The sequence below is a fragment of the Dendrobium catenatum genome, unplaced genomic scaffold (genome assembly GCF_001605985.2).
Source record: "Dendrobium catenatum unplaced genomic scaffold, ASM160598v2 fragScaff_scaffold_726, whole genome shotgun sequence".
NCBI classification, from domain to species: Eukaryota; Viridiplantae; Streptophyta; class Magnoliopsida; order Asparagales; family Orchidaceae; genus Dendrobium; species Dendrobium catenatum.
This window is the reverse complement of record NW_021319188.1, coordinates 1,035,659-1,056,359: the sequence shown is the minus strand read 5'-3', so window position 1 is coordinate 1,056,359 and position 20,701 is coordinate 1,035,659. Positions and strand designations below refer to the sequence as shown.

Sequence of the window (20,701 nt, the reverse complement as noted above, 5' to 3'; positions counted from 1 at the left end):
TCAACAGCCATACTCGGAAACCTAAGGGACAGAGCACGGGATTCACCCAGCACAGGAAACCAAGGGACAAGCACGGGAAAAACAAAAGCCAAGAGGAAATTAAGAGGAAGAGAAAGAGCCATCTCCAAATAATAATGAGCTACTTTTTAGTTCAATAAATGAACTAAGAACAGCTCATAATGAGCTAACTTGTTGCTCAAAATATTAATGAACTAGAGAAGTCAAAACCAAATTTTAGGATTTAAATTGACCGCAGGAAAAACCGCAGAACCGAACAGCCCAGCACGGAACCGAGGAGCCAACCACAAAACCAAAGGGGCAAGGCACGGGAATTCTTCCCAACGCAGAGAAATCAACAGCCATACTCGGAAACCTAAGGGACAGAGCACGGGATTCACCCAGCACAGGAAACCAAGGGACAAGCACGGGAAAAACAAAAGCCAAGAGGAAATTAAGAGGAAGAGAAAGGGCCATCTCCAAATAATAATGAGCTACTTTTTAGTTCAATAAATGAACTAAGAACAGCTCATAATGAGCTAACTTTTTGCTCAAAATATTAATGAACTAGAGAAGTCAAAACCAAATTTTAGGATTTAAATTGACCCCCCCCCCCCCCCCCACCCTACGTAACTAATTTACCGCTTACATCAGTATCATAGTTAAACAACTATGAATAACCTTTCAAAAATGGCATAGCTGAGGAAATATAGTCAAGCATGTATGAGGACTTAAATTATCAATAAAAAGAGAGAACAGAAATGGATTGTGCATTGTAACACATTAAGTTTTACAAAGAGTACATAAAAGCCCTAATTATCTTTATCAATGTCCCAGAATTTTATTCTAATGATAATGCACCACTACCAGGGTAGTTTACACTTACCAACCAACACATAATATTGAATCCTAAATTGAGAAGATAAATATTAGCTACAATTGTCATTGGAAAATTCAAGGAATGTCCGCACAAAGATTAATTTTCAAGAACTGCTTTTCCCAAGGATAATAGAACTAAAATTGGATAAATCAGAGTTTGATGTTATTAAAAGCAATTTGCAGAGGACTTAAATTAATTCAAACAACAAAATGGGATGTATAACTTGTAGACCTTAACCATTTGACACAAACTGTATGATGTGAGAGAAAAGAAATACATACTTTGCAGCTCTTCGAGAATTCGTAATCGATGCCATGGCACCTCCACCCTCAGCCTCAGCTGCCTCCTCAGCCAGTTGCTGATCAAGGATTTCTTGCATTTCTATCACCCTGTAAATGTCCAAATATTTTAAAATGATAATTAAATGATGCAATAAAAAGGTGACAAGCAGCGACTAAAGCTTATAAACAGTCAAAGCATGCCCATGCTCCCCCAAATAATCTAGATAATACTTCCCAAAAAAAATACCTACAACAGTATCTAGTATGTCTACAATCTCAATTTTTCAAACAGATGGGGCCTTATTTGTACTTGCGTGAATCAGCGGGGAGGGGAGGTGGGGATTGAGGAGATAGTTGCAACATTGGAGAAAGTAAAACAGGGCATCAACATAAGCTCACTCAAACTGGATTTCGCATGATTCCTTTTGTGTCAAGTAGCACTTAGTTTTATCATCAACGTTAACATTGAGATTCTTTAGAAAGTCTAGGATGCAGAAATGATTTTATTCCACATTGCTCCTATGCTAGCTATCTGCTAGCAAGAGTTCCAGTAATACGTCATATTATATGGGGGGAGTCAAGATCCCCCAGTGTGGCATCCAACAAAAAATGACATTCTGCGATATACAAGGCAATTTTTTCGACCATAGAACCCACTAAAGGAACTATCCAGCTGATTTATGCTAGCATGCTAGCTTGGACATGCCAAGCACCTTCGATCAGAGAGCATTTCCATTTCACCAAGACGATTCAAAGGAATACAACATTCAGGTTAATAAAACCACAGTTATAACATAACCCAAGAAAATTATGTTGCCACTATTATTCTGGTTGGTACCTTGCATAGTTCGGTCATGGACAATTCAAAAATCAATTTGACAAGCTCGTCATCATTCTTGAATCTAAAATGGCAGTGATGAATCAGGTGGAATTTTTTTTTCATTTGTTATTAGTAAAACATGAATATATAAACATCTCCCTTGATAAGTGGTGAACAAGCTCCAGTATGAGGCAACTTAATGTGAATTTGACAGAACGGCAGTGTCTTACATTTCACGTTTATCTTGAATAATTAGCAAAAGGAAAAAAGCCCAAAACAGTCTCTTGACTATTCATATGTGGCTAATTTAATCAAAGGGTATCATATTTCTCCAATTTATTCTCTCGATGAAACAGAATTAAGCCGAACTAGTCCCTCACATGCTAGTTTGGAATCAATTCTACATAATTGAGGGACTAAATTGGGATTCATTTTATATTCGAATTTCAATGTATTGCTACTTGAGGCATCATTTGAGATCAATTTTGTATAACCAATCGGAGAAACATTGATACAAACATCCAACCGTCCATGCCTATCCGAGGAGGAGCTGAAGATCGACGGTCGTGATCGTCCTACGTCATCTTAAATTTTTATTCGTAATTTTTATTTTAATAATGCATTTTCTTTTTTTACCCTTGCTTAAGGGTCTAATTTTATGTAAGCCCTAGGGGCATGATCGTCTTATTTTAATTTCTTTTATTTATGAGGCTTATATATAGAGACCCTTGCTAGTGTAATGGAAGGATGGAGTTTTAATAAAAAAAAAAATTATTTTGCAATTTTATTCCTTGGGAGGACTTAGGTGAGATCCCTATGGAAGAGAATTGTAGTTTCCACCAGCAGCAGGATGGGTCTGGGCTCATGGCTTGAAGTCCTTTGGTGAATGACAACACATCACCTGTTAGCCGCAGGAAATGTCCGGGCTCACGATTTTATCTTTCTTTCCCTTAACTCATTTTCTTCTTCTCCTTTGGCCGCCGGCCTTACCCCCTCCACAGCCACCGGCCAAGCTTCCCTCTTCCCTCCTCCCACTTTCTAAGCCGAACACCACCACCCTTTCTTTCCCCCACCTCCAACCGTCGACCACTCCACCACAACCCACCGGCCAAGCGTTGTCCCCACCCAAATCACCGGCTACACTCTCCTCAAAACCCCCCATCGCCGATCATGTTTCCTCTAGACCCACCGCCGGCCCACCCTCCAAGTTCCCTTGATTCCAATTTCATTACACCATCATTACTTTCCTAAATTAGTTCCTATCTTATTTGGATAGTTTCCTAATTCAAATTCAAATGAATTTGAATTTTAAATTGTTTCCTAAATAACCTACATCTATTTTAGGAAATCCTTCAATCATATTAAATCTAAAATTATTTCAGATTTAACTCTCCAATCTCCCATTAATGTATGGGTCTACATACATTATATGTGGACACCTTTTCTTTTCCCTTCTCATTAGGTCGGCCCCTCTCTCTCCTATTTTAATTATTTCCTTCCTTCTTAAGGAATTAAATTAGGAGAATAATTAACTACCTATTTATCCTTCCCTCTTTCTCCCTCCATTCAATTAATTTCCTTCCCCTTATTGCTCCCCAATTAACTCCCATTCCAAGGTGTCGTACCTACCTAACCCTATTTCCCTCCAAAATCCCATCTCTTAATTTTGAATTTTAAATTTTGAAAGGTCTTTAATCTCTTTTCTAATTTAAAATTCTAATTAAAGAATCATTTAATTACCCTATTATCATCTTCCTAATTTAGTCCTATCTTATTTGGAAAGATTTCGTAATTCAAATTCAAATGAATTGAATTTTAAAATATTTTCTAAATATCCTACACCTATTTTAGGAAATTCCCCTTAATTAGTGCAAATCTGAATTAAATGATTGGATTTAAATTTAATTCCCCCTATTCAATGTATGTGGACACATACATCGAATGTGAACAATTCTCCCTCTCCCCTCTCTCTTTGGCCGGCCCCCATCCCTCCCTTCTCCAATAAATTAGGAAATTTTAAAATTCACATGACCCCCTCCATCGTTCTACATCAAAAATGATACTTTGGGACTAAATTGAACACTTAGAAATAGCCGCGGAACTATTTTGGGCTTTTTTCATAGGCCATGCGATTGATAAATGTCACCTGAAAAAAAGTTCAGGGCACCAAAATGTCAACCTAATTACAAGCATTACACCGGCTTTGATTTGATGAGCAAAATTTCTTGAAGGTGTCATGTTAACAGATTTCTTCAAACTGATTGTCTATAGAATGAGTTCTATCCATGGGAGAGATAGATTGTAAGGAATTATCCAGCAGGCAATCACAGGTAATACCAACATTTATTATTTCAAGTTCAGCAGCTGTAAATCATTGAACATAAGATATGACAGATTGTAAAGATACAGTCTCATGTTTTGGATTGCAAGCCTATTAAAAGTTACAAAAGTAAAACAGAACTCAATAACCAGAGAAACGGACCAATTAGCAACATCAGAAATAAAAATATTTCAACAGGAGGTAGCAAACAATTGAGTAACGGGAGTATGGGACATACCTCAGAGCTCGAACAAGTGTCTGTGGGCTGCAGCAGTTAAAGTTCAATAGTGAATAAGATTATTTTCTAGAGAAAAGTAAAGAAATTTGCAGAATCAGCTGGGCAAAACAGTATACAAATGGAAAAAAGCAGATTTAGCGAAAACAGGTTATCATAATTGCTGAATAAAACCAAAAGAAAGTATGACTCAATTATGTGTCAGGCCTTTGATTAGTAATCTAACTTGAAAGCATGCATTCCATGTGGCTACATTCATACAACCAATAAATATTATCAAATCACTTGATAACAACATATGCTACCAATCACACCCTAGACAATATAGCCAGGGCATCAGTCAAAGGAAGTAATCATTTTATACCAATTTAAACTTTATAGAACAACTCGCAAAAAATCTGTCTTATGTTTAAAAGTTAATTTTCCAAATAGCTTTTTTCTCTTCGTATTTTGTATTTTAAATATCTTTGCTTGCGAGATGTAAATACTCATGTTCTCCAGTGTGCATATTCAGAAACCCTGGCATTCTTATTAAAATTTCACTCCAAAAATACCTAACTTCTGGATCATAAAACCACCAAACTTATGTCATACTAAACCTTTTCAAATTATAATATCGCAGTTATTTAACAACTGTGCTTCATTTCCGTCAAATAATGCCAAATGTTAAGATGTTTAAACTTTCAATTGCAGATAAAAAATTTGTCCTGCTCTTCTTGATGTTTAAAAAAAATAATAAGAGAAAGAAACCAATCAACCATCACATGTAGATAGATCATTTTTGCATGGAAATAAAAAAAAAAAAACTGAAGAAAATAACTTCCGTCTCAGACCATTGAAACTTCACACACGTTTATGGTCTAGAGAGAGATGCATGTCTTGAGACTAAAATAACACAAGCTTGAGTCATGAGAAATAGAAGGTTTTAGAGATGAAAGGAAGGGATGATATGGAAGGGATTTGATTCTTAGTTTTAGAGATGAAAGGAATTTGATTCTTAGTTTTAGAGATGGAAGAGGATTTTTTTGTGTTCAAGTAATAAGACAACCAAAAGCTTTCACTAAGATTTGAAGGTCAACAAAATTCAACCTCATTTCTAATATCAATCCTAAGTCTGATGACAAATTAATTGGCCAATTGTCAATCATTGTCAGCCCAATCAATTCTAGATAGTAAGTGTTCAAATGTGTTTAAATATTTAGTAATAGAAAGGCTACCCTATCTTAAAGTAGTTGTGATGGGGACATCAGCAGCGATTTCGACACATGTACCTTCAGGAGATGCCGGAGATCGATGACCACGATCATGATCTGTATTTTCATCAGTAGTTTATTTTTATTTTATGTTTTTCCGTTTTTTGCCCTCATGGGTATTTGGTTGCTATTGTAGCCCAAGGGGCATTTTAGTCTTTTGCTTCTTTGTCATTTTGAGGCCTATTTATAAGGCCCTTTTCTCATGTAATAGTTAGTTTTTTATGAATGAAAATTTGACTTTTCTTGTTCTCTTTGTGAGTGCAAACCTCCACGATCTCTTGGTGAGTTCGTAGGAGAAGCTAGATCTCTTTGTGAGTTCTAGATCTCTTGTTCTACTTTTATTTTTCCTTTCAATCTCTTGCTCACATCGCCGTCACGACGATTTGGATTGAAGCCACTAGTTGGAGATTGGATCTTCAGGTTTTGGATCCCGAGAGTTTCCCCACACTCTCCCCTCCCCTACTCTTACCGCTGCCCCCCCCCCCTCTCCGGATTGCCCAGCCACCGACCGGCCCGTCTCCACCTGCCGACTCCCTGTGCCAAAGCCTCCCGCCGGCCTATTCCCCTCACCGCCCCAGCCGCTGGAATTTCCTCCTACAGGTCGCCGGCTTCAAGCCACTGATTCTCTTGCTTGGCTGCTGATTTCCCATCCCTCACCCCTTCAATTTCCATTAATTCCCCCATTATAACCTTCCTAATTTTGCTCCAAACGTTTTGGTCAGATTTTTTTGAATTTCAAATCCTAATGAATTGGAATTGAAGAGCTTGCCTTTTCTTTTAAACTGTGAATTAAAAAAGGCTCTCTATATTAATGCAAATCTGATGATTTAATCAGATTTTAATTAACTAGCCATTAATCAGCCGGGCCCACTACAAACCACTCAAATACTCCTCTCTCTCTCCCGTATTAACCCCTTGTAACTTCCCTTATTTTTTTCCCTTTGAGACTAATTTCAGGTTTGAAATTTCAAAACTGAAATTAAATCTTCCCAATTGAAAAATCTGAATTACAAATCAGATTTCTTTTTGATTACTTCCCCCCCCCCACTCAACCCTTAGCCGTTACAAACCTGGCGGCTCCCTTCCCAAGTCTCCCACTCACGGTTTTCCTCCCTCCCCCCCTAAAATCTGCTGTATGCTCACGCATTCCAGCAAGGGTAGCCTGCTGTCCTGCACCATTGGAGACCTAGAATTGCTGTCCAAACACTTCCAGCACCCTATAGCAGCTGTCCAACGTTTGTACAGGCATTATATGTTGCCGTCCATAACCCCTTAAAGGCCAAACTGCTGTCCAGACCTCTCATGTCTGCTGCTTCGCATTTCAAGCATCTGAAACCTGCTGTTTAGGAGATTTGGAACATGTTTTCTTGCTGTTCAGCCTGCTAGAAGGTCTTCAAACACTGTCCGGACATTCCAGGCCGCCGAATACACCTTCAAGAAATCGCTGTCAAGAATTTCATACTCCGGCCACCTATCCAAGAACGACGATCCAATGTTCCTTCTTCCTCGGAGCGAGACCTCGATTCTAAGGTGGAGACTCTTCTTCCGCTAAAACCTAGACTAGTTGAGCGTATGGGCTCCAAAGGTGAAAGTTCTTATTATTAAATTACGGATTCTTGTTTACCGTCGTAGTGTTACAATTGATCTTTGTGTTTTCTGAAATTGTTTGGTTAACCGACCTCGCTCTTCTTTGCCTAAGCAAGTTAAAACTAAGAATTCTAAGGATCAAACCAATGTTATAAGCAATAAATTTACTTTGGATTATTTTGTTAAAATTGCTCTCTTTAATTTCTTAAAGTAACTCCATCGCATGTTTTGTTTCACATCAAGTTGGCCACGCAGTTTCTTATCATGGTGCATAGAAAAATACTTTTTCTCTTAACATTTTCTTCATTTTTATCCAAGTGAGAGTGGTTCTTCATAGTTTCATTTCTTAGTATATCCTATCAACTTCATTTTAGCAAAAACAATTCTTTGATTGCCATCAATTTCATACCAGTCAGAGAATTCATCAATTTGAACTAACCAATCTAAAAATTTATTTGGGTCATGTATGCTATCATAAGTTGTTACTTCAACTTTAAATCTTCGAAATGAATCACTAAAGTCTTCAATATTCATAAAATGATTCTCTTCTCTTCCTCTATTTTTATAATTGGTGCTCTCGTAAGTATTTGATTTTTCTTGGAGTTTGGATATGAATCTTCTTTTTCTATTACATTGGGTGAAGTTGGAATTATTCTGTAGATAAGTCATGAGAGCTTACATTTATTCTCTAAGTTCCTGCATTTGGTTCTTATTATTTTCTTAAATTTTCTGAGACTTTAAATCATCTTCATGGATCTTAAGCTCTAAGTGAACTATCCTGATCAAATTTACAATTTGGTCATGAGAAACTGATTTGGGATATTTTAAAGAGAGAGAGAGAGAGAGATAGAGAGAGAGAGAGAGAGAGAGAGAAAGAGTGTGGGAAAAAGATAATATACATGTATAATCAAAGTGAAATTTCAAGCTAAGAAACTTCAAGGTGAGTTCACAAGATGGAGTAATGTCTAAGCTATTTGGTAGAGCTCACTTATTGGAAAATTATACTACCACCATAGGCTTGCAAGCAATATACTTCATTTTCATACTAATATAATAAAATTTAGACTATCATAAAAAGAAATTAATTTACCTCAAAAGTTATCGAATAACTCACAAGTTTGAAAACAATTCAAAAACAAAAAAGCTCCTTTTGTTTAGAAAAAAATTCAAACCAAATATATCCTTCCAGGCTCTACTCTGATGTCAAATATGATGAATATGGAAGGTCTTTTGGTGAGATTATTTAATGAAAATGCTTATGCATATCTACTTTATTATTTTAAAAAGTGATCTCGAGTTTTGGTGGAAAGATAAGAAGTTTGAGGGGTATGGTCAAAAGAATGCTAAGACTAATCTTGTTTGAGCAGATTAAAACTGATTTGCAAGTTCACTTTATGGAATAGTTTATGAATGGGATAAATGACAAAAGATTATGGTGGAGAATAAGATTAGGATGTAAACATAAAATATGGAATAAGTGGTGGAGTTTGCTGAGGTTAAATGACTTGTAGTGATATAGAGAACAAGACTAGGTGCAAGAGTTTTAAAGAAGGTTGGGTTGACTTTTTTAGAGTCTTCAATAATGGATAGCAAGTCTTGCAAGATGGATAGAGCATAAAGGAAGATGTTAAAGAGATTTAAATTTTAATTTAAAGAAAGTAAAGAACAAAAGATAACTAATAAATCCCACCAAAATTGTGTTTGAGTAGACCACCAAGTACTAAATAAAAGAAAATAACTTCCAACAAAATTTCCTTATCATTCAAAAGCTGAAATTTATCATTACATACCAGCACTATTTATATAGTTACAATGATTATCATAATTCAAAAATTAGAGAAAATTTTAGGAAGGAAAGAGAGTAAGTGGTCATTAATGGATGAAAGTGTCAACCACATTCATTAATTTATCTTATCTCTATTAAATGACTAATTCATATTAGTTCCCTACGAAAAGTCAAACCTTCTATATACAAAATTTAAATTTTAAATATTAAAACTCTAACTTGATTATTTCTTCGTAAGTTCTTGTAATGAAGCTATATTGGGATCTTGCTTTAGCACATTCTTGGGCTCTTCTAATTAGATCATTAGAATTCATTATTTTGTTACAATTGATATGATACATCACTTTTAAACCACAACAACAACAACAACAACATCAAGCCTTTATCCCACTACGTGGGGTCGGCTACATGAATCCTTTTTCTCCATTGTGTTCTATTAAAAGTCAAATTCTCGTTTAATCCAGGACTTGGGACCTGGCAACGGCAAAACTTTCCTACAAAAACCAACATTGAAATTTTAGTAAGATTGAACCGAATAGACCAACCTAAGTTCATGGAGTATCCATCAGCAAATATTACAATTATTTGAAATAATGGCGACAAAAATAGGATGAGAATAGGTAATTAAAAAAAAAGGTTGCAAGAACATAACTACAATACAAATCAGTATGATCGCATTACCTCTCCTTCCCAAGCCTATAGAAGTTTGAAATGTGCCCCCATAGTGTCTTCTCAAAAGTCTCCCATGTTTGATCAACATCTTCAAAGTATTCTCTGTAGAATGTTAAAATAACCAATATGTTAAGCATTAGAAAATAATATATTACAAAGAAAATAATGTTTCAAGTGACTTCATATCAGAATTTTTTATCTACAAAATAGCTCGGTAGCTAGTGCTTCGTTCTGCTTCTTGGCAATTGTAAAGCTTTAATCAAAATTTTTAAGCCAATAAAACTAGTAAGCCATACAATCTACAGAACTCTTGGTGATTACCAATTATTAAGTAATCGTAGATTTCCAGATTTGCATGTCAAAGGGTGAATTTCAATGAGCGTGACTTGTAATGATGGAATACTCTGACCTTAGCCTGCCAACCTCTTCCTTGTGAGATCCTGCAGCTGCTAATGCAAACCGCCTCTTACCATCAAGTGCTGTTAGCCTCTAATTCATCATAAAAAAACAATACCATATTTATAATACACAGACATAAAAAACAACTTTTAAAAAATAAAGAATGGGCGTGTAAACTAATTCTAAGGTTTATCATAATACAATGAAAGAAAAAAGTTATACTTCATATGTGTGAATAAGCTCTCTATCATCATGTAGGGAATCACGAGCAGCAGCAGCTTCAACAGAAATTGACATCATTCCGCCCACATCCTAGAAGAATCAAGTTATCAGCACAATAATCACAGAATAAAAAGTCACGAAAGCTCCGCATATAACATGATAAAATACTGGAAGAATGCATAGCCGTAGGAACAAGGGCCAACGATGTCCATAATTTCTAAAGTATATTTTTTCCAGAACAGCAAGTGTCAAATGTTGAGAATATAATGAAATAAATAGTATGCTAAGCAGCAAGAACATGCATCACAAATGTGGAGACACTGATTTAGAATGATGAAACAAGCCAACATGCAGCAACCTTTAGCGTGGTATTCAAGTTGTTTCTTGCATTGCTAAGAAGCTTTATTTTATCGTGGTTTTCAATGAGTGTTTGACATTCCTGGCACAACCTGTGGAAAAATTATGCCCAGATTCAAAGAAACTATAAGCAGACAGGCTAGAAAAATGAGAAACGGAAAAAACACCATTTCTTGATAACATAAGCACAGTGAAAGCCAAATAACAATCTACTGAAATCATACTTATCGATGCCCAAAAAGTTTTCTCGTAGCTGGTTTATCGTCTTTTGGGATAAAGCAAGAGCATCGATACCAGCATGAGCTTGCTCAACCTGTAGAAAAAGTTTTTCTATATCAAACGCTTCACTGTGAATCAGATCTAAAGAAATAAAAGGAGACAGCAACCGGCATCACTAATACAATTTTATGTCATTGTAAAGAATAAAAGAAAGTTATTCATCAGTCATAAAGCATTTATAAGTGATAAGAAAACAAAAGAAAATTTAGAGAGAAACAAAAGTTGAACTTACTTGTTCAGCAACCATTGTGCTAAGTTGTGCGTCATTTGCCTGAGAAAAGAAAACAAGAGAACAGTGAGGGAAGTAACCAAGACCTACTTGTTCCTAATGACAGCCAAAGATATATGAGATGTAGTGATGCAAATGTATTCCAAGATTATTGATGACGACTTAGTCTATGACATTAAGATAAAAATTCACAGCACTAATCAAGCTACAACTTCGTTTACCAAATACTCTAAGAAAATACAAATATATGGCACAAACTCAATTAGTACCAATATATCAAAAAAAATATGCAATGTTAAAGATGTAATGGTACAATGTTTTGTAGAAGTAGAAAGAATTTATGAATTCTTAGCTTGACTAGATACTAACTATGACCAAGAACAATCAAATACTTGGAAAAGAGTGTTGTTTCACGCGCATTATGAAGAAGAATGCCATTTCACACACAGTATTTATATCAAACTAGTTCCAAATGGGTAAACTACATGCACGGCCATGTGTCAGCGCAACCATCCAAACATTTTTACCTCCAAATCCTCCACAAGACAGAAAACAGAGCTATTAAATGTTAAACAAGATGACTCCATATGAAATGCGATGGCAACACTTTTTGTGTGTGTGTGTGTGTGGTTTGCTCGGTGATTATAACGGAAACTCAAATTATTCTATACTGATGAGATTCCTATCCACATACCAATTCCACTCCCCTCGTTTCGTCCGCAGCATCTCTCCTCTAAAAGTTCTAAAAATAAACCTGAGATCAATGTACAAGAATTCACCAATTCTAACTTAAGGGAATTCTGCTTCATTTGGGTAACAAAGTGAAGATATATATATATATATATGGATAATTTTTTTTAAGGCATTGTCTGGACGCTGATGATTTGAGTAGAACGAATTGCAAAATGGATAACGATTCTTATCAATCCACTAATCATTTGAATATTCATTCATTTCCCTTACTTTCCTTATCGAACCTTAAGTTTAAGTAATACTCTCTTACCTAAGCACGGGGCCTATAAGAAAGGAGACCAAACCTGTTGCCTAGAACTGTAGTCGGCTTTGATGGAGACTATAGAAGCGAGCAACTCAGGAAGCGGGAGCAACTTCGCGACCTCGCGGACAGCGGCGTCCTTAGCTTCTATTCCGAGATCCTCCATGATCTCTGTATCTCCTACTCTGATTCCCGTGCAAATATCCGGCGATCCCACCCGCTCGGCCTCGACGCTGGGACACCAAGACGAGGAAAACCGATCCCTTCTCAGTCGTCACCCGGTGTGAAATCGAAGAGTCCTGAGAGGCCGGTCCGTTCATCAAGAGCCCACGTTGAACCGAACAAGTCCAATCTAAATATAAATAAGAATGCTTATTGGTAAATAAATTCAAATAAATCTTACTTATTATTTGAGTCGGTTGTTAGATTTTAATTCGATTATTAATCATTATTTTAATTTTGTTTTCTTTAACTATTGATTGCTTTATGTAAATAATCAAATTATATTATTTTAAATTTTATATTATACATTTTAATCTACTAATTAAATATTAATTTGTTGAGCAATGTGGCATTAGATTATGCTTCGTTTGTAACACCTTCTTTATTGCTTTCTAAAATAATTTTTTAATACAAAAATTTTGAGTTCAAAATTTTTTATATTAAAAAAATTGTTTTAGAAAGTAGAAAAAAAATTATCCCAAACTAAACCTACGTTGCTATGATGGTTGTGGTCAAATTTGAAAAAATATTAATTTATTATGAGATGAAAAAAAACTAATTTTAATCAGCACTTAATTTATAAAATAGTTTTAATTCTAATTCATCCATAATTGATACTCGTAAAACAATCCATCTCATCATTACACATGAATCTAGACACAAGATTTGAATTGAAATTTTTTAGAATTAATTTAAGGATCATCCAAACTTGATTCGAAAAATTTATATTTGAATTAAATATTTTGATAAGATAAGCCTAATGATATTAAAAATGTTCTAATCATGGTCCAAATACAAATTATTTAATTGAATATTTGAGATTTTAGCAAAAATTATTAAAATAGCACTCCAAAAAATTATAAATAGATATATTTTCTTCACATGAAATGGACATGAAGTTGAAAGGAGTTAGGAATGTCATGAATTCGAAAGTTCTATCTAAGACTAACGATAAACACCGACAATCACCACTAACACTTTATGTTGTCTAATCATCGTCATCTGATTGTCATCACTCAATCGTCATCTGCAATCTACCATAGTATGATTACTATTGTCTAATTGTTGTCGCCAAATGAACCTTTTATGATTGCAATCATTTTTCAACAATGCCACCATTTACCTATTGACTACATTCTTTTGACCAATCTCATCACCATTCAGTGTTTCTCTAATACTTTTCACTATATTCATAGATTCTGAAACCATTATGTCCTACTCTGTAATCTTGTCCTTTCAATTTAAGAGAAAAGAAAGCTGATGTAATAATTGTATATGCAGTTGATTATTACAAGTGGGTCGGATCTCTTGATTTTGTTCCCTTCATGGGTTTTTCACATAGTGTTTATTGTAAACTTCTTTAATATGTGTACGCCTGAATCTTTGTGCAACACCATACAAATTTATAATTCTATCACCATAAATATTCAAGCACGCAACTAAAATGGCTTTAATTTTTGAGCTTTTAGAACCAAACATGATTAATTCAATTAATCTATAATTGATTGAACCCAAATTCAATTTTAGCATAGAGGGTATGAATAAGAGCACTCTAACGGACAATTCATTAGACCTTTCTAGTTACTAGTGTACCAATAAGGTGCCTACTAGCTTTCATATATATACACAATCCGATCAAAAAGTTGAATTTCTACTTAAGCAACATCGGCTATCTTTGAAATTTTTTGTTGGAGTGGGCTAATAAGTTCCATACAACATTTTTTTGTGTATTAATTGCTTAAAGGAGAATATTTTTTTCATTATTATTATAAACCCAAGCTATATTTTATGATTTGACACTCAATATTTTAGAAAATAAATAAATTTAGAAACATATAATCATATCTTACATATGGGTCCAATCTGAGATAAGACGCTCATATCCAACAAATTGTGATATGAAAAATAGTCTATAGGGCAAACAAGTCATGATGAACTCGTTTGACTCACCAATCAGGAGATGGGTATGAGCTTGCTCATTGCACCATCTCGTTAAGGAACCAATTAAGTATATGTCCATACCAAAGGCTTTTTTTCAAAATTCTGTCATACCACGTTAACAACCTTTAAACTTGTAATTTCCTCCAAATTGATAAGACAACTGCTCCCGCTTAAAAAGATGGTACCACAACTCTATAAGAGCCTAGACTACTAGTGACTGATCAAGCCAAATTTCATGTCATAAATTCAAAGTATGCTGCAAATGGGCTGCATGCTTCCTAAAATGTAAGGAATCATTAAAGATTTAGCTTGTAATGTCTAATCCATAATATATATATATATAATAGAACAATAAGGACGTCTTATGCACCTTCAACAAAAGGAATACCAAAACCATTCCTCTCTCTCTCTCACACACACACACAAAAGGTCATGCAAGTAGGCATCATGAAAAGTGTAGTGAGCGTGGAATGATGCCACAAGTTAGAAACCAAGCATATTGAGAAAAGAGAAGCTTATTCTAGGATATTTAGCCAATATGGAGGAGATACTTGTGAAATTGATTCAAAGGGACCTAAAGGAAACCCCATCACCCACCCAATCTAACGTGCTTTAGGGATCATCAACTCCATTGTCCAAAGGAGCCCACCAAACAAAAATTTGCTACATTCTAATCAGACAAAGATGAATAATCAACATCATTTTAATGGGCTGAGAAGAGAAAACTATAACTAACCAATGAGAAATGTGTTCTCTAAAGAGATCGTTGAAGTAACTCTCCTAGAGAAATTTTAAGATCCCACACCTCAAATCATACAAAAAGTTGACATATCCTATATATTATGTGTAACACCTACCAAATTAGGGTACAATTACACATGTTTTGACATGTTCTAGTAAAGGTACTCTATTGAACTTTTGTGTTGAATATCCCTTGCATATGTTTGTGAGTTTGTTGTATGAATGCAAGTGTTCTAAAGCGAATCTCAGAGGTCTATGTGTATGATTTAAAATTTTGAAATGTTTTCCTTGAGGCGCCATAGCTCGGGGATTAGCGACACTGCAACAATGAGCTAGCTCTCTGTCTTTTTGTCTAAATAATTCAAAGTTATAATGTAGTGACATCGTGCCCTCCAGTAGGGAGCATTGCGATGCTGTAAGGTTGAGCGTCCCGATAACGGGCTTAAATTTTATAAAAATATCTATCTCCATCAATATATTTTTATCAAGCTATTTTCTCCCCATAAAGCAGCTAGCGACAGAGAGATATGAGGATTTTTAGTGAAATAAAGCTATGATATGGGCGACTCCAATATATTTTCTATTATCGGCCTAGTTTTGAAAGTTATGTAGATCGATATATATTACGTTCTGCCTACCTCAATTTTTTAAAATACAAAATTTTGAAATTTTCCACATTACATTCATAATTTCAAAATGTAAAAATGAAAATAACTTTAAAACCGCTAAAATTTCACCATATAATTTTATGTATGTTATAGAAACAGTCATTACATATGTTTTGGTATAATTCTGAAAAAATTTCATCGAGTAGTTTGAAAAGTGCACTATTTTATTTAATTAAAAAAACAATTTTTCCATCAGAAAATAATGTTGTAGTACAATTTAAATTTTAAAATAATATTCTGAATAATAACTAATAATCTGGTAAAATTCTAAAACTATTAGATTATGCTCAGCATCAAAATATGTTAACTATTGGTAAAATATTATGTGAATTTCTAAAATTATTTCATTTATATTTCTTTTACTGCAATGAAATGAGATATATATATATATGCTTACATATTTATGTGTCGGATTATGTGAAGTTCTAATATTGGAGGAAGTTCCTGTGCTAAATGCATAGGGAGTCATAGGGCTTAATTTTTTAATATATGGTAGGTGCTAAGCATTACGAGTCATGAGGATCTATTTTTTCGATATGATAGAACAGAGAGTCACAAGGGAGTGAATTCTAATAAATATTTTTTATGGGAGGTGTAACATGAGCAAAATCTGTTACATTACTTTTTATTCTAATATAAATAGTTCTTATTTATTTACTTTTAGAGCACAATTAATTTTCTTTTAGTTATCTACATTTATTATTATCCTTAGTGAGATAAAAAACTCTTATGAACTATCTTTATATTTAATAAAATGCACAATAAATTAATTATTAAAAATTTAGATCGATGGATGTGATCTACTGAGCTATGTTGGTTGACACTTATTCTACATTCTATTTTAGGTATGAGGAAAGGGAAAGAGTTGGTTGAGCAGCTGAATATTTAGAATTTGATTTGTCTACTATCTGCCTAATTTTTGTACAATCTTGGCAAATTACTTATTTGTTTTATTCTAGTTTGTAGTCATGCACTATAATGTATAAATTATCTTGATCGGCCACGAATATTGAGGGAGAATCAAGTTGAAAACTTCAAAAATTAAATTGGGGACCATCTCAACTTCGATTTCAGCAAATTTATAGTCGAACTGAACTTCTTGAAAATACAAATTTTTATCCACCCGCTTTCATAATCACATCTTTTGCCAAAGTCATTACTTTCTTTGAGCATGATATATTTCCTTCACAATCTTCCTTTAAAACACCTGCTTTCAAATAATCTATCACAATTCTTGGTCTTGTCTATCACATTCATTCTTTGACATCATTTAATTGTCGGTCTCTCTTCTTTTGCTTCCCAATGCATGCTCGAAGCTTTCTATGCATGAAATTATATTTGTCATATCATGCTTGTAAACATCCTTTGGACCATTCCAACCATTTGTCTTTTTCAACGTGACTACTAACTAGCTCAGGGGCCACATTTGGTTTGCTGGAAAAAAAAAAGTTTAGGTAGAAATAATATATTGAAAATAATAACGTATATGGGATGTATTACATTATGTTTGGTTAAATGTAAAATAAACGTAAGAGTTTTGTTTGACTTGAAATAAAATGAATTTTGTGTGCGGTTTTTTATTGTGTTTGATGGTGGAAGGTAGTAGGTGGCAGCTATGGGTGTCTGTAGATTGGTGTGATGCTTTATATTTAAAATTCACCCAAATCATTTAAATTTTAAATATATTGAAAATAAATTGAGTGGGAAATTTTAAATACATCACTAAATTATTTTGTTTTTCTTTCATCCAACGAAATCAAGAATTTTTAAGTTTTAAGTATTGAATTTCTTTTTGAGCAAAAAAAGAAAGTTCTTTAGGCATCATCAGTATTCCATAACTTTAATGGATTACTACTACTACAACAACAACAACATAAAGTCTTTATCCCATTTTGGGGTCGGCTATATAAATCTTTTTTTCTCTATTGTGTCATGTTAAGTGTTAAATTTTCATTGAAATCTAATAATGAAAGATCATTTTTAATATTTTCTAATTAAGTCTTTTTAATTGATTGATCTCACGTTTGATCTGATTCATTAGCAATTGGGGGAATTTAGTTGGCTACAAAAGGTGCAAAGTGAATCATTTGTATGAAAAATAGCTTCTAAATGATGGTTTACTGTAGCATTTGTATTGCATTTTTTCATCAGTCACCCTTTATTGTATTTTCTTAAAAATTTAGCCATGAAACATTTGCTACTCTTAGTTTGCATGGATTTTGATTATTTGAAAAAAATAATCAGGTTTGTTATGCGGTAACTCACGTTATAAGACATTGCGGTTTTTAATGTTTTCAATCCATGTCACAAAGTAATCATTTTGCATAGATTTACAAAACTATTTTTTTTAAATGCAAAATATTATATTATGTGGCCCATAATGGTGTCATTCTTATCATGAAATTTAGCTTTGATGGAGAGAGTACTTAGCAATGGAAGGTGGACTGTCAAAGGACCAATGCAAATTATATTCATGTTGATGACTTTTCTTGTATTTATTTTAGTATGAACAAAAATTCTGAACTTTTACCTCTCTATATTGATAAGAAAAGTTTGATCAATTCTAAGAGTAAGGGAAGAATGTCAAATTCAGCTTGTGTTATCATTCCTCAAGATATTTTTGAAATATCTGAGAAATTTTTATATGAATTCCACAGTTATAATGGGCATGGTCTAAAGACTTGGTAAGTATAAACTTGAAAACATTCTCCAAACTTAATACATTCTTAGTAGTAAATATTTATGTAAAGTAATTTATATCTAATAACTTCTATTTTATATTTTTGTTTGTGAATGATTGTTCTTTGCAGGATTTACTATTATCTTATGTTGATAAAACTATTCGTTTGTAGAAATTGGGGTGTGATAGATCTGCAGATTCTTTTCTCACAACAACTATGGTTTATGCATATGTGTATTGTTAGCTAATTGATTTCTTAACTATTTTGTAATCATATGCAATAGGGATATACTTATTTGTTTTGATGACATTAATTATGTGGTGACCTCAATTCGGTTTAATCTGATGGACGAGAGATAGTTCATTAGCGGCTCTATAGATGGAAAAGCTCGCATCTTAGAAAATTTTGCATATTGCAGGTTGTAGTTGTTGGCTCCATGATGTGTGATTGCCGCTTTTATGATGCATAAGGTGCATTTGAATTGTTCTTAATTTTTTAAGTGCTTTTTGCATCTTCTCGATAGAAAATTTATAGATTTCGTGCTATTATATATTTAAAAATACATATATTATCATTAGACTATTGTATGTTTGTTAATTGTGACTGAACTATTATAGTAGAGTTTATTGTTTATGAAAAAAAAAATATTTTTTTTTCATTTATGAAAGGATGGGAACAAGAAGTCTTATTGAGTGGCTACTGTTCTGAGCCTTTCACATTTGAGAATATATATAATTGATCTATCCATCATCCAATATTTTTTTCATAATTATGGATTTAATAGTCATTGAGGATGGTGGCTTTTATTATATTGAAATGAAATATTTTATCAGTGCATGCTCATCAACTTTGCATTATTTTTATTATTGATGTCAAATATGATATTTGATCACCTCATATTCCTAGAAATGAGTAGCAATTTTACTATGTTTTATAGGAATTGAAGCAATCGATACATTTAATAAAGGTGTGAATGCAATTATTTTTGGCGTCATCTCTTGCTAATTATGGTTTATCTATAGGATGTATACCTCATATCAAATTATTCCAAAAGTTTGACGTTCATTCATTAGCTACGTGTATACTTTAAAAAGTAAGTTAATTATTAATAAATCATTTTTATCTAATTGATTCTAAAAATTATTATTTTTGAATTATATTGATCCATTATTTGGATTATATCACATGTTTTGGATTTGTGTCTGCATACTATAGATGTTGTACATTTTTTGTAATTGTTCCTACATCCACTTCTTCCTATGGATGTATCAATTGTATAATTGTATGTTAAATTATGTTAAAAAAACTCAATAAATTCATTATTTGAGTTTCTGATAGGCACAACTCTCCATCATCTCATAAAAATTAAGTACATTTGCATTATGTAGACTTTTTTCACTCTTTTTTTGTGATCTTTGTTGAGTTTAATATGATGAAAATAAATTTGGATTAAGCGTTGATATTGAGCCATTTAATTCTCTCTTCAATCCTTTGGACATAAGCAAATTCAATGGATTTAAATAATGAATCAATAATAAGACCTTTTACATGTTAATTTGGAAGGTAACGAGTTCTTCATTATACAAGATTGTGAGTCATGATGGGAACTTGACAGTTGCCTTCGTCTACAACTTTGTCCAAGTCTATTTCACATGCTTCAAAGAAATTTCTTGAAAGAGTCGCTAAAGAAGTTTACTTACCTTCTTTCGATTTCACATGCTTGTAGTAAAGAAGAGATTTAGTGAATTATTTATGGTTTAATCCTTCAACAATTTCTCTGCTACTTGTAGTAATACCTGAATTTGTATTAATTATTATTTGTATCTTTTTTTTTTTTTGTAATTTTTTGTATTTAATTTTCTCATTTAAATATGTCAATATATATTTTATTTTTTATTTCATCTGCTTTATATTTTTTATTCGGTATTTTCCTTCTTAAGCTTCTAATTTATTGAAGTTAAGATATAAGATCATGATTTAATATTGCTCTGATTCTCTAATGAATATATTTACTTTAAAAATTGATCATTTTCAATCATTTTATATTCTACATTGCTATATTATAATATGTTTATCTACATTCAAAAATGCAATTTATATACTTGCTTATTTTATTTTATTGCTATTTTTATTTTGT

The 20,701-nt window shown here is 33.3% G+C and overlaps 1 protein-coding gene across 1 annotated transcript; it reads right to left on the bottom strand.

The window, feature by feature from the left end:
* Positions 1-684: 684 nt before the first annotated feature.
* Positions 685-12,585, bottom strand: LOC110098016 (exocyst complex component SEC6-like). Its single transcript, XM_028696276.1, has 9 exons — positions 12,355-12,585; positions 11,321-11,359; positions 11,034-11,122; positions 10,811-10,901; positions 10,453-10,542; positions 10,241-10,320; positions 9,841-9,933; positions 4,537-4,563; positions 685-1,266 (listed from the first exon to the last, which is right to left on the bottom strand). Exons 1-9 carry the CDS (start codon positions 12,475-12,477, stop codon positions 1,110-1,112), a joined length of 789 nt encoding a protein of 262 aa, XP_028552109.1. The 5' UTR covers positions 12,478-12,585; the 3' UTR covers positions 685-1,109.
* Positions 12,586-20,701: the final 8,116 nt, after the last annotated feature.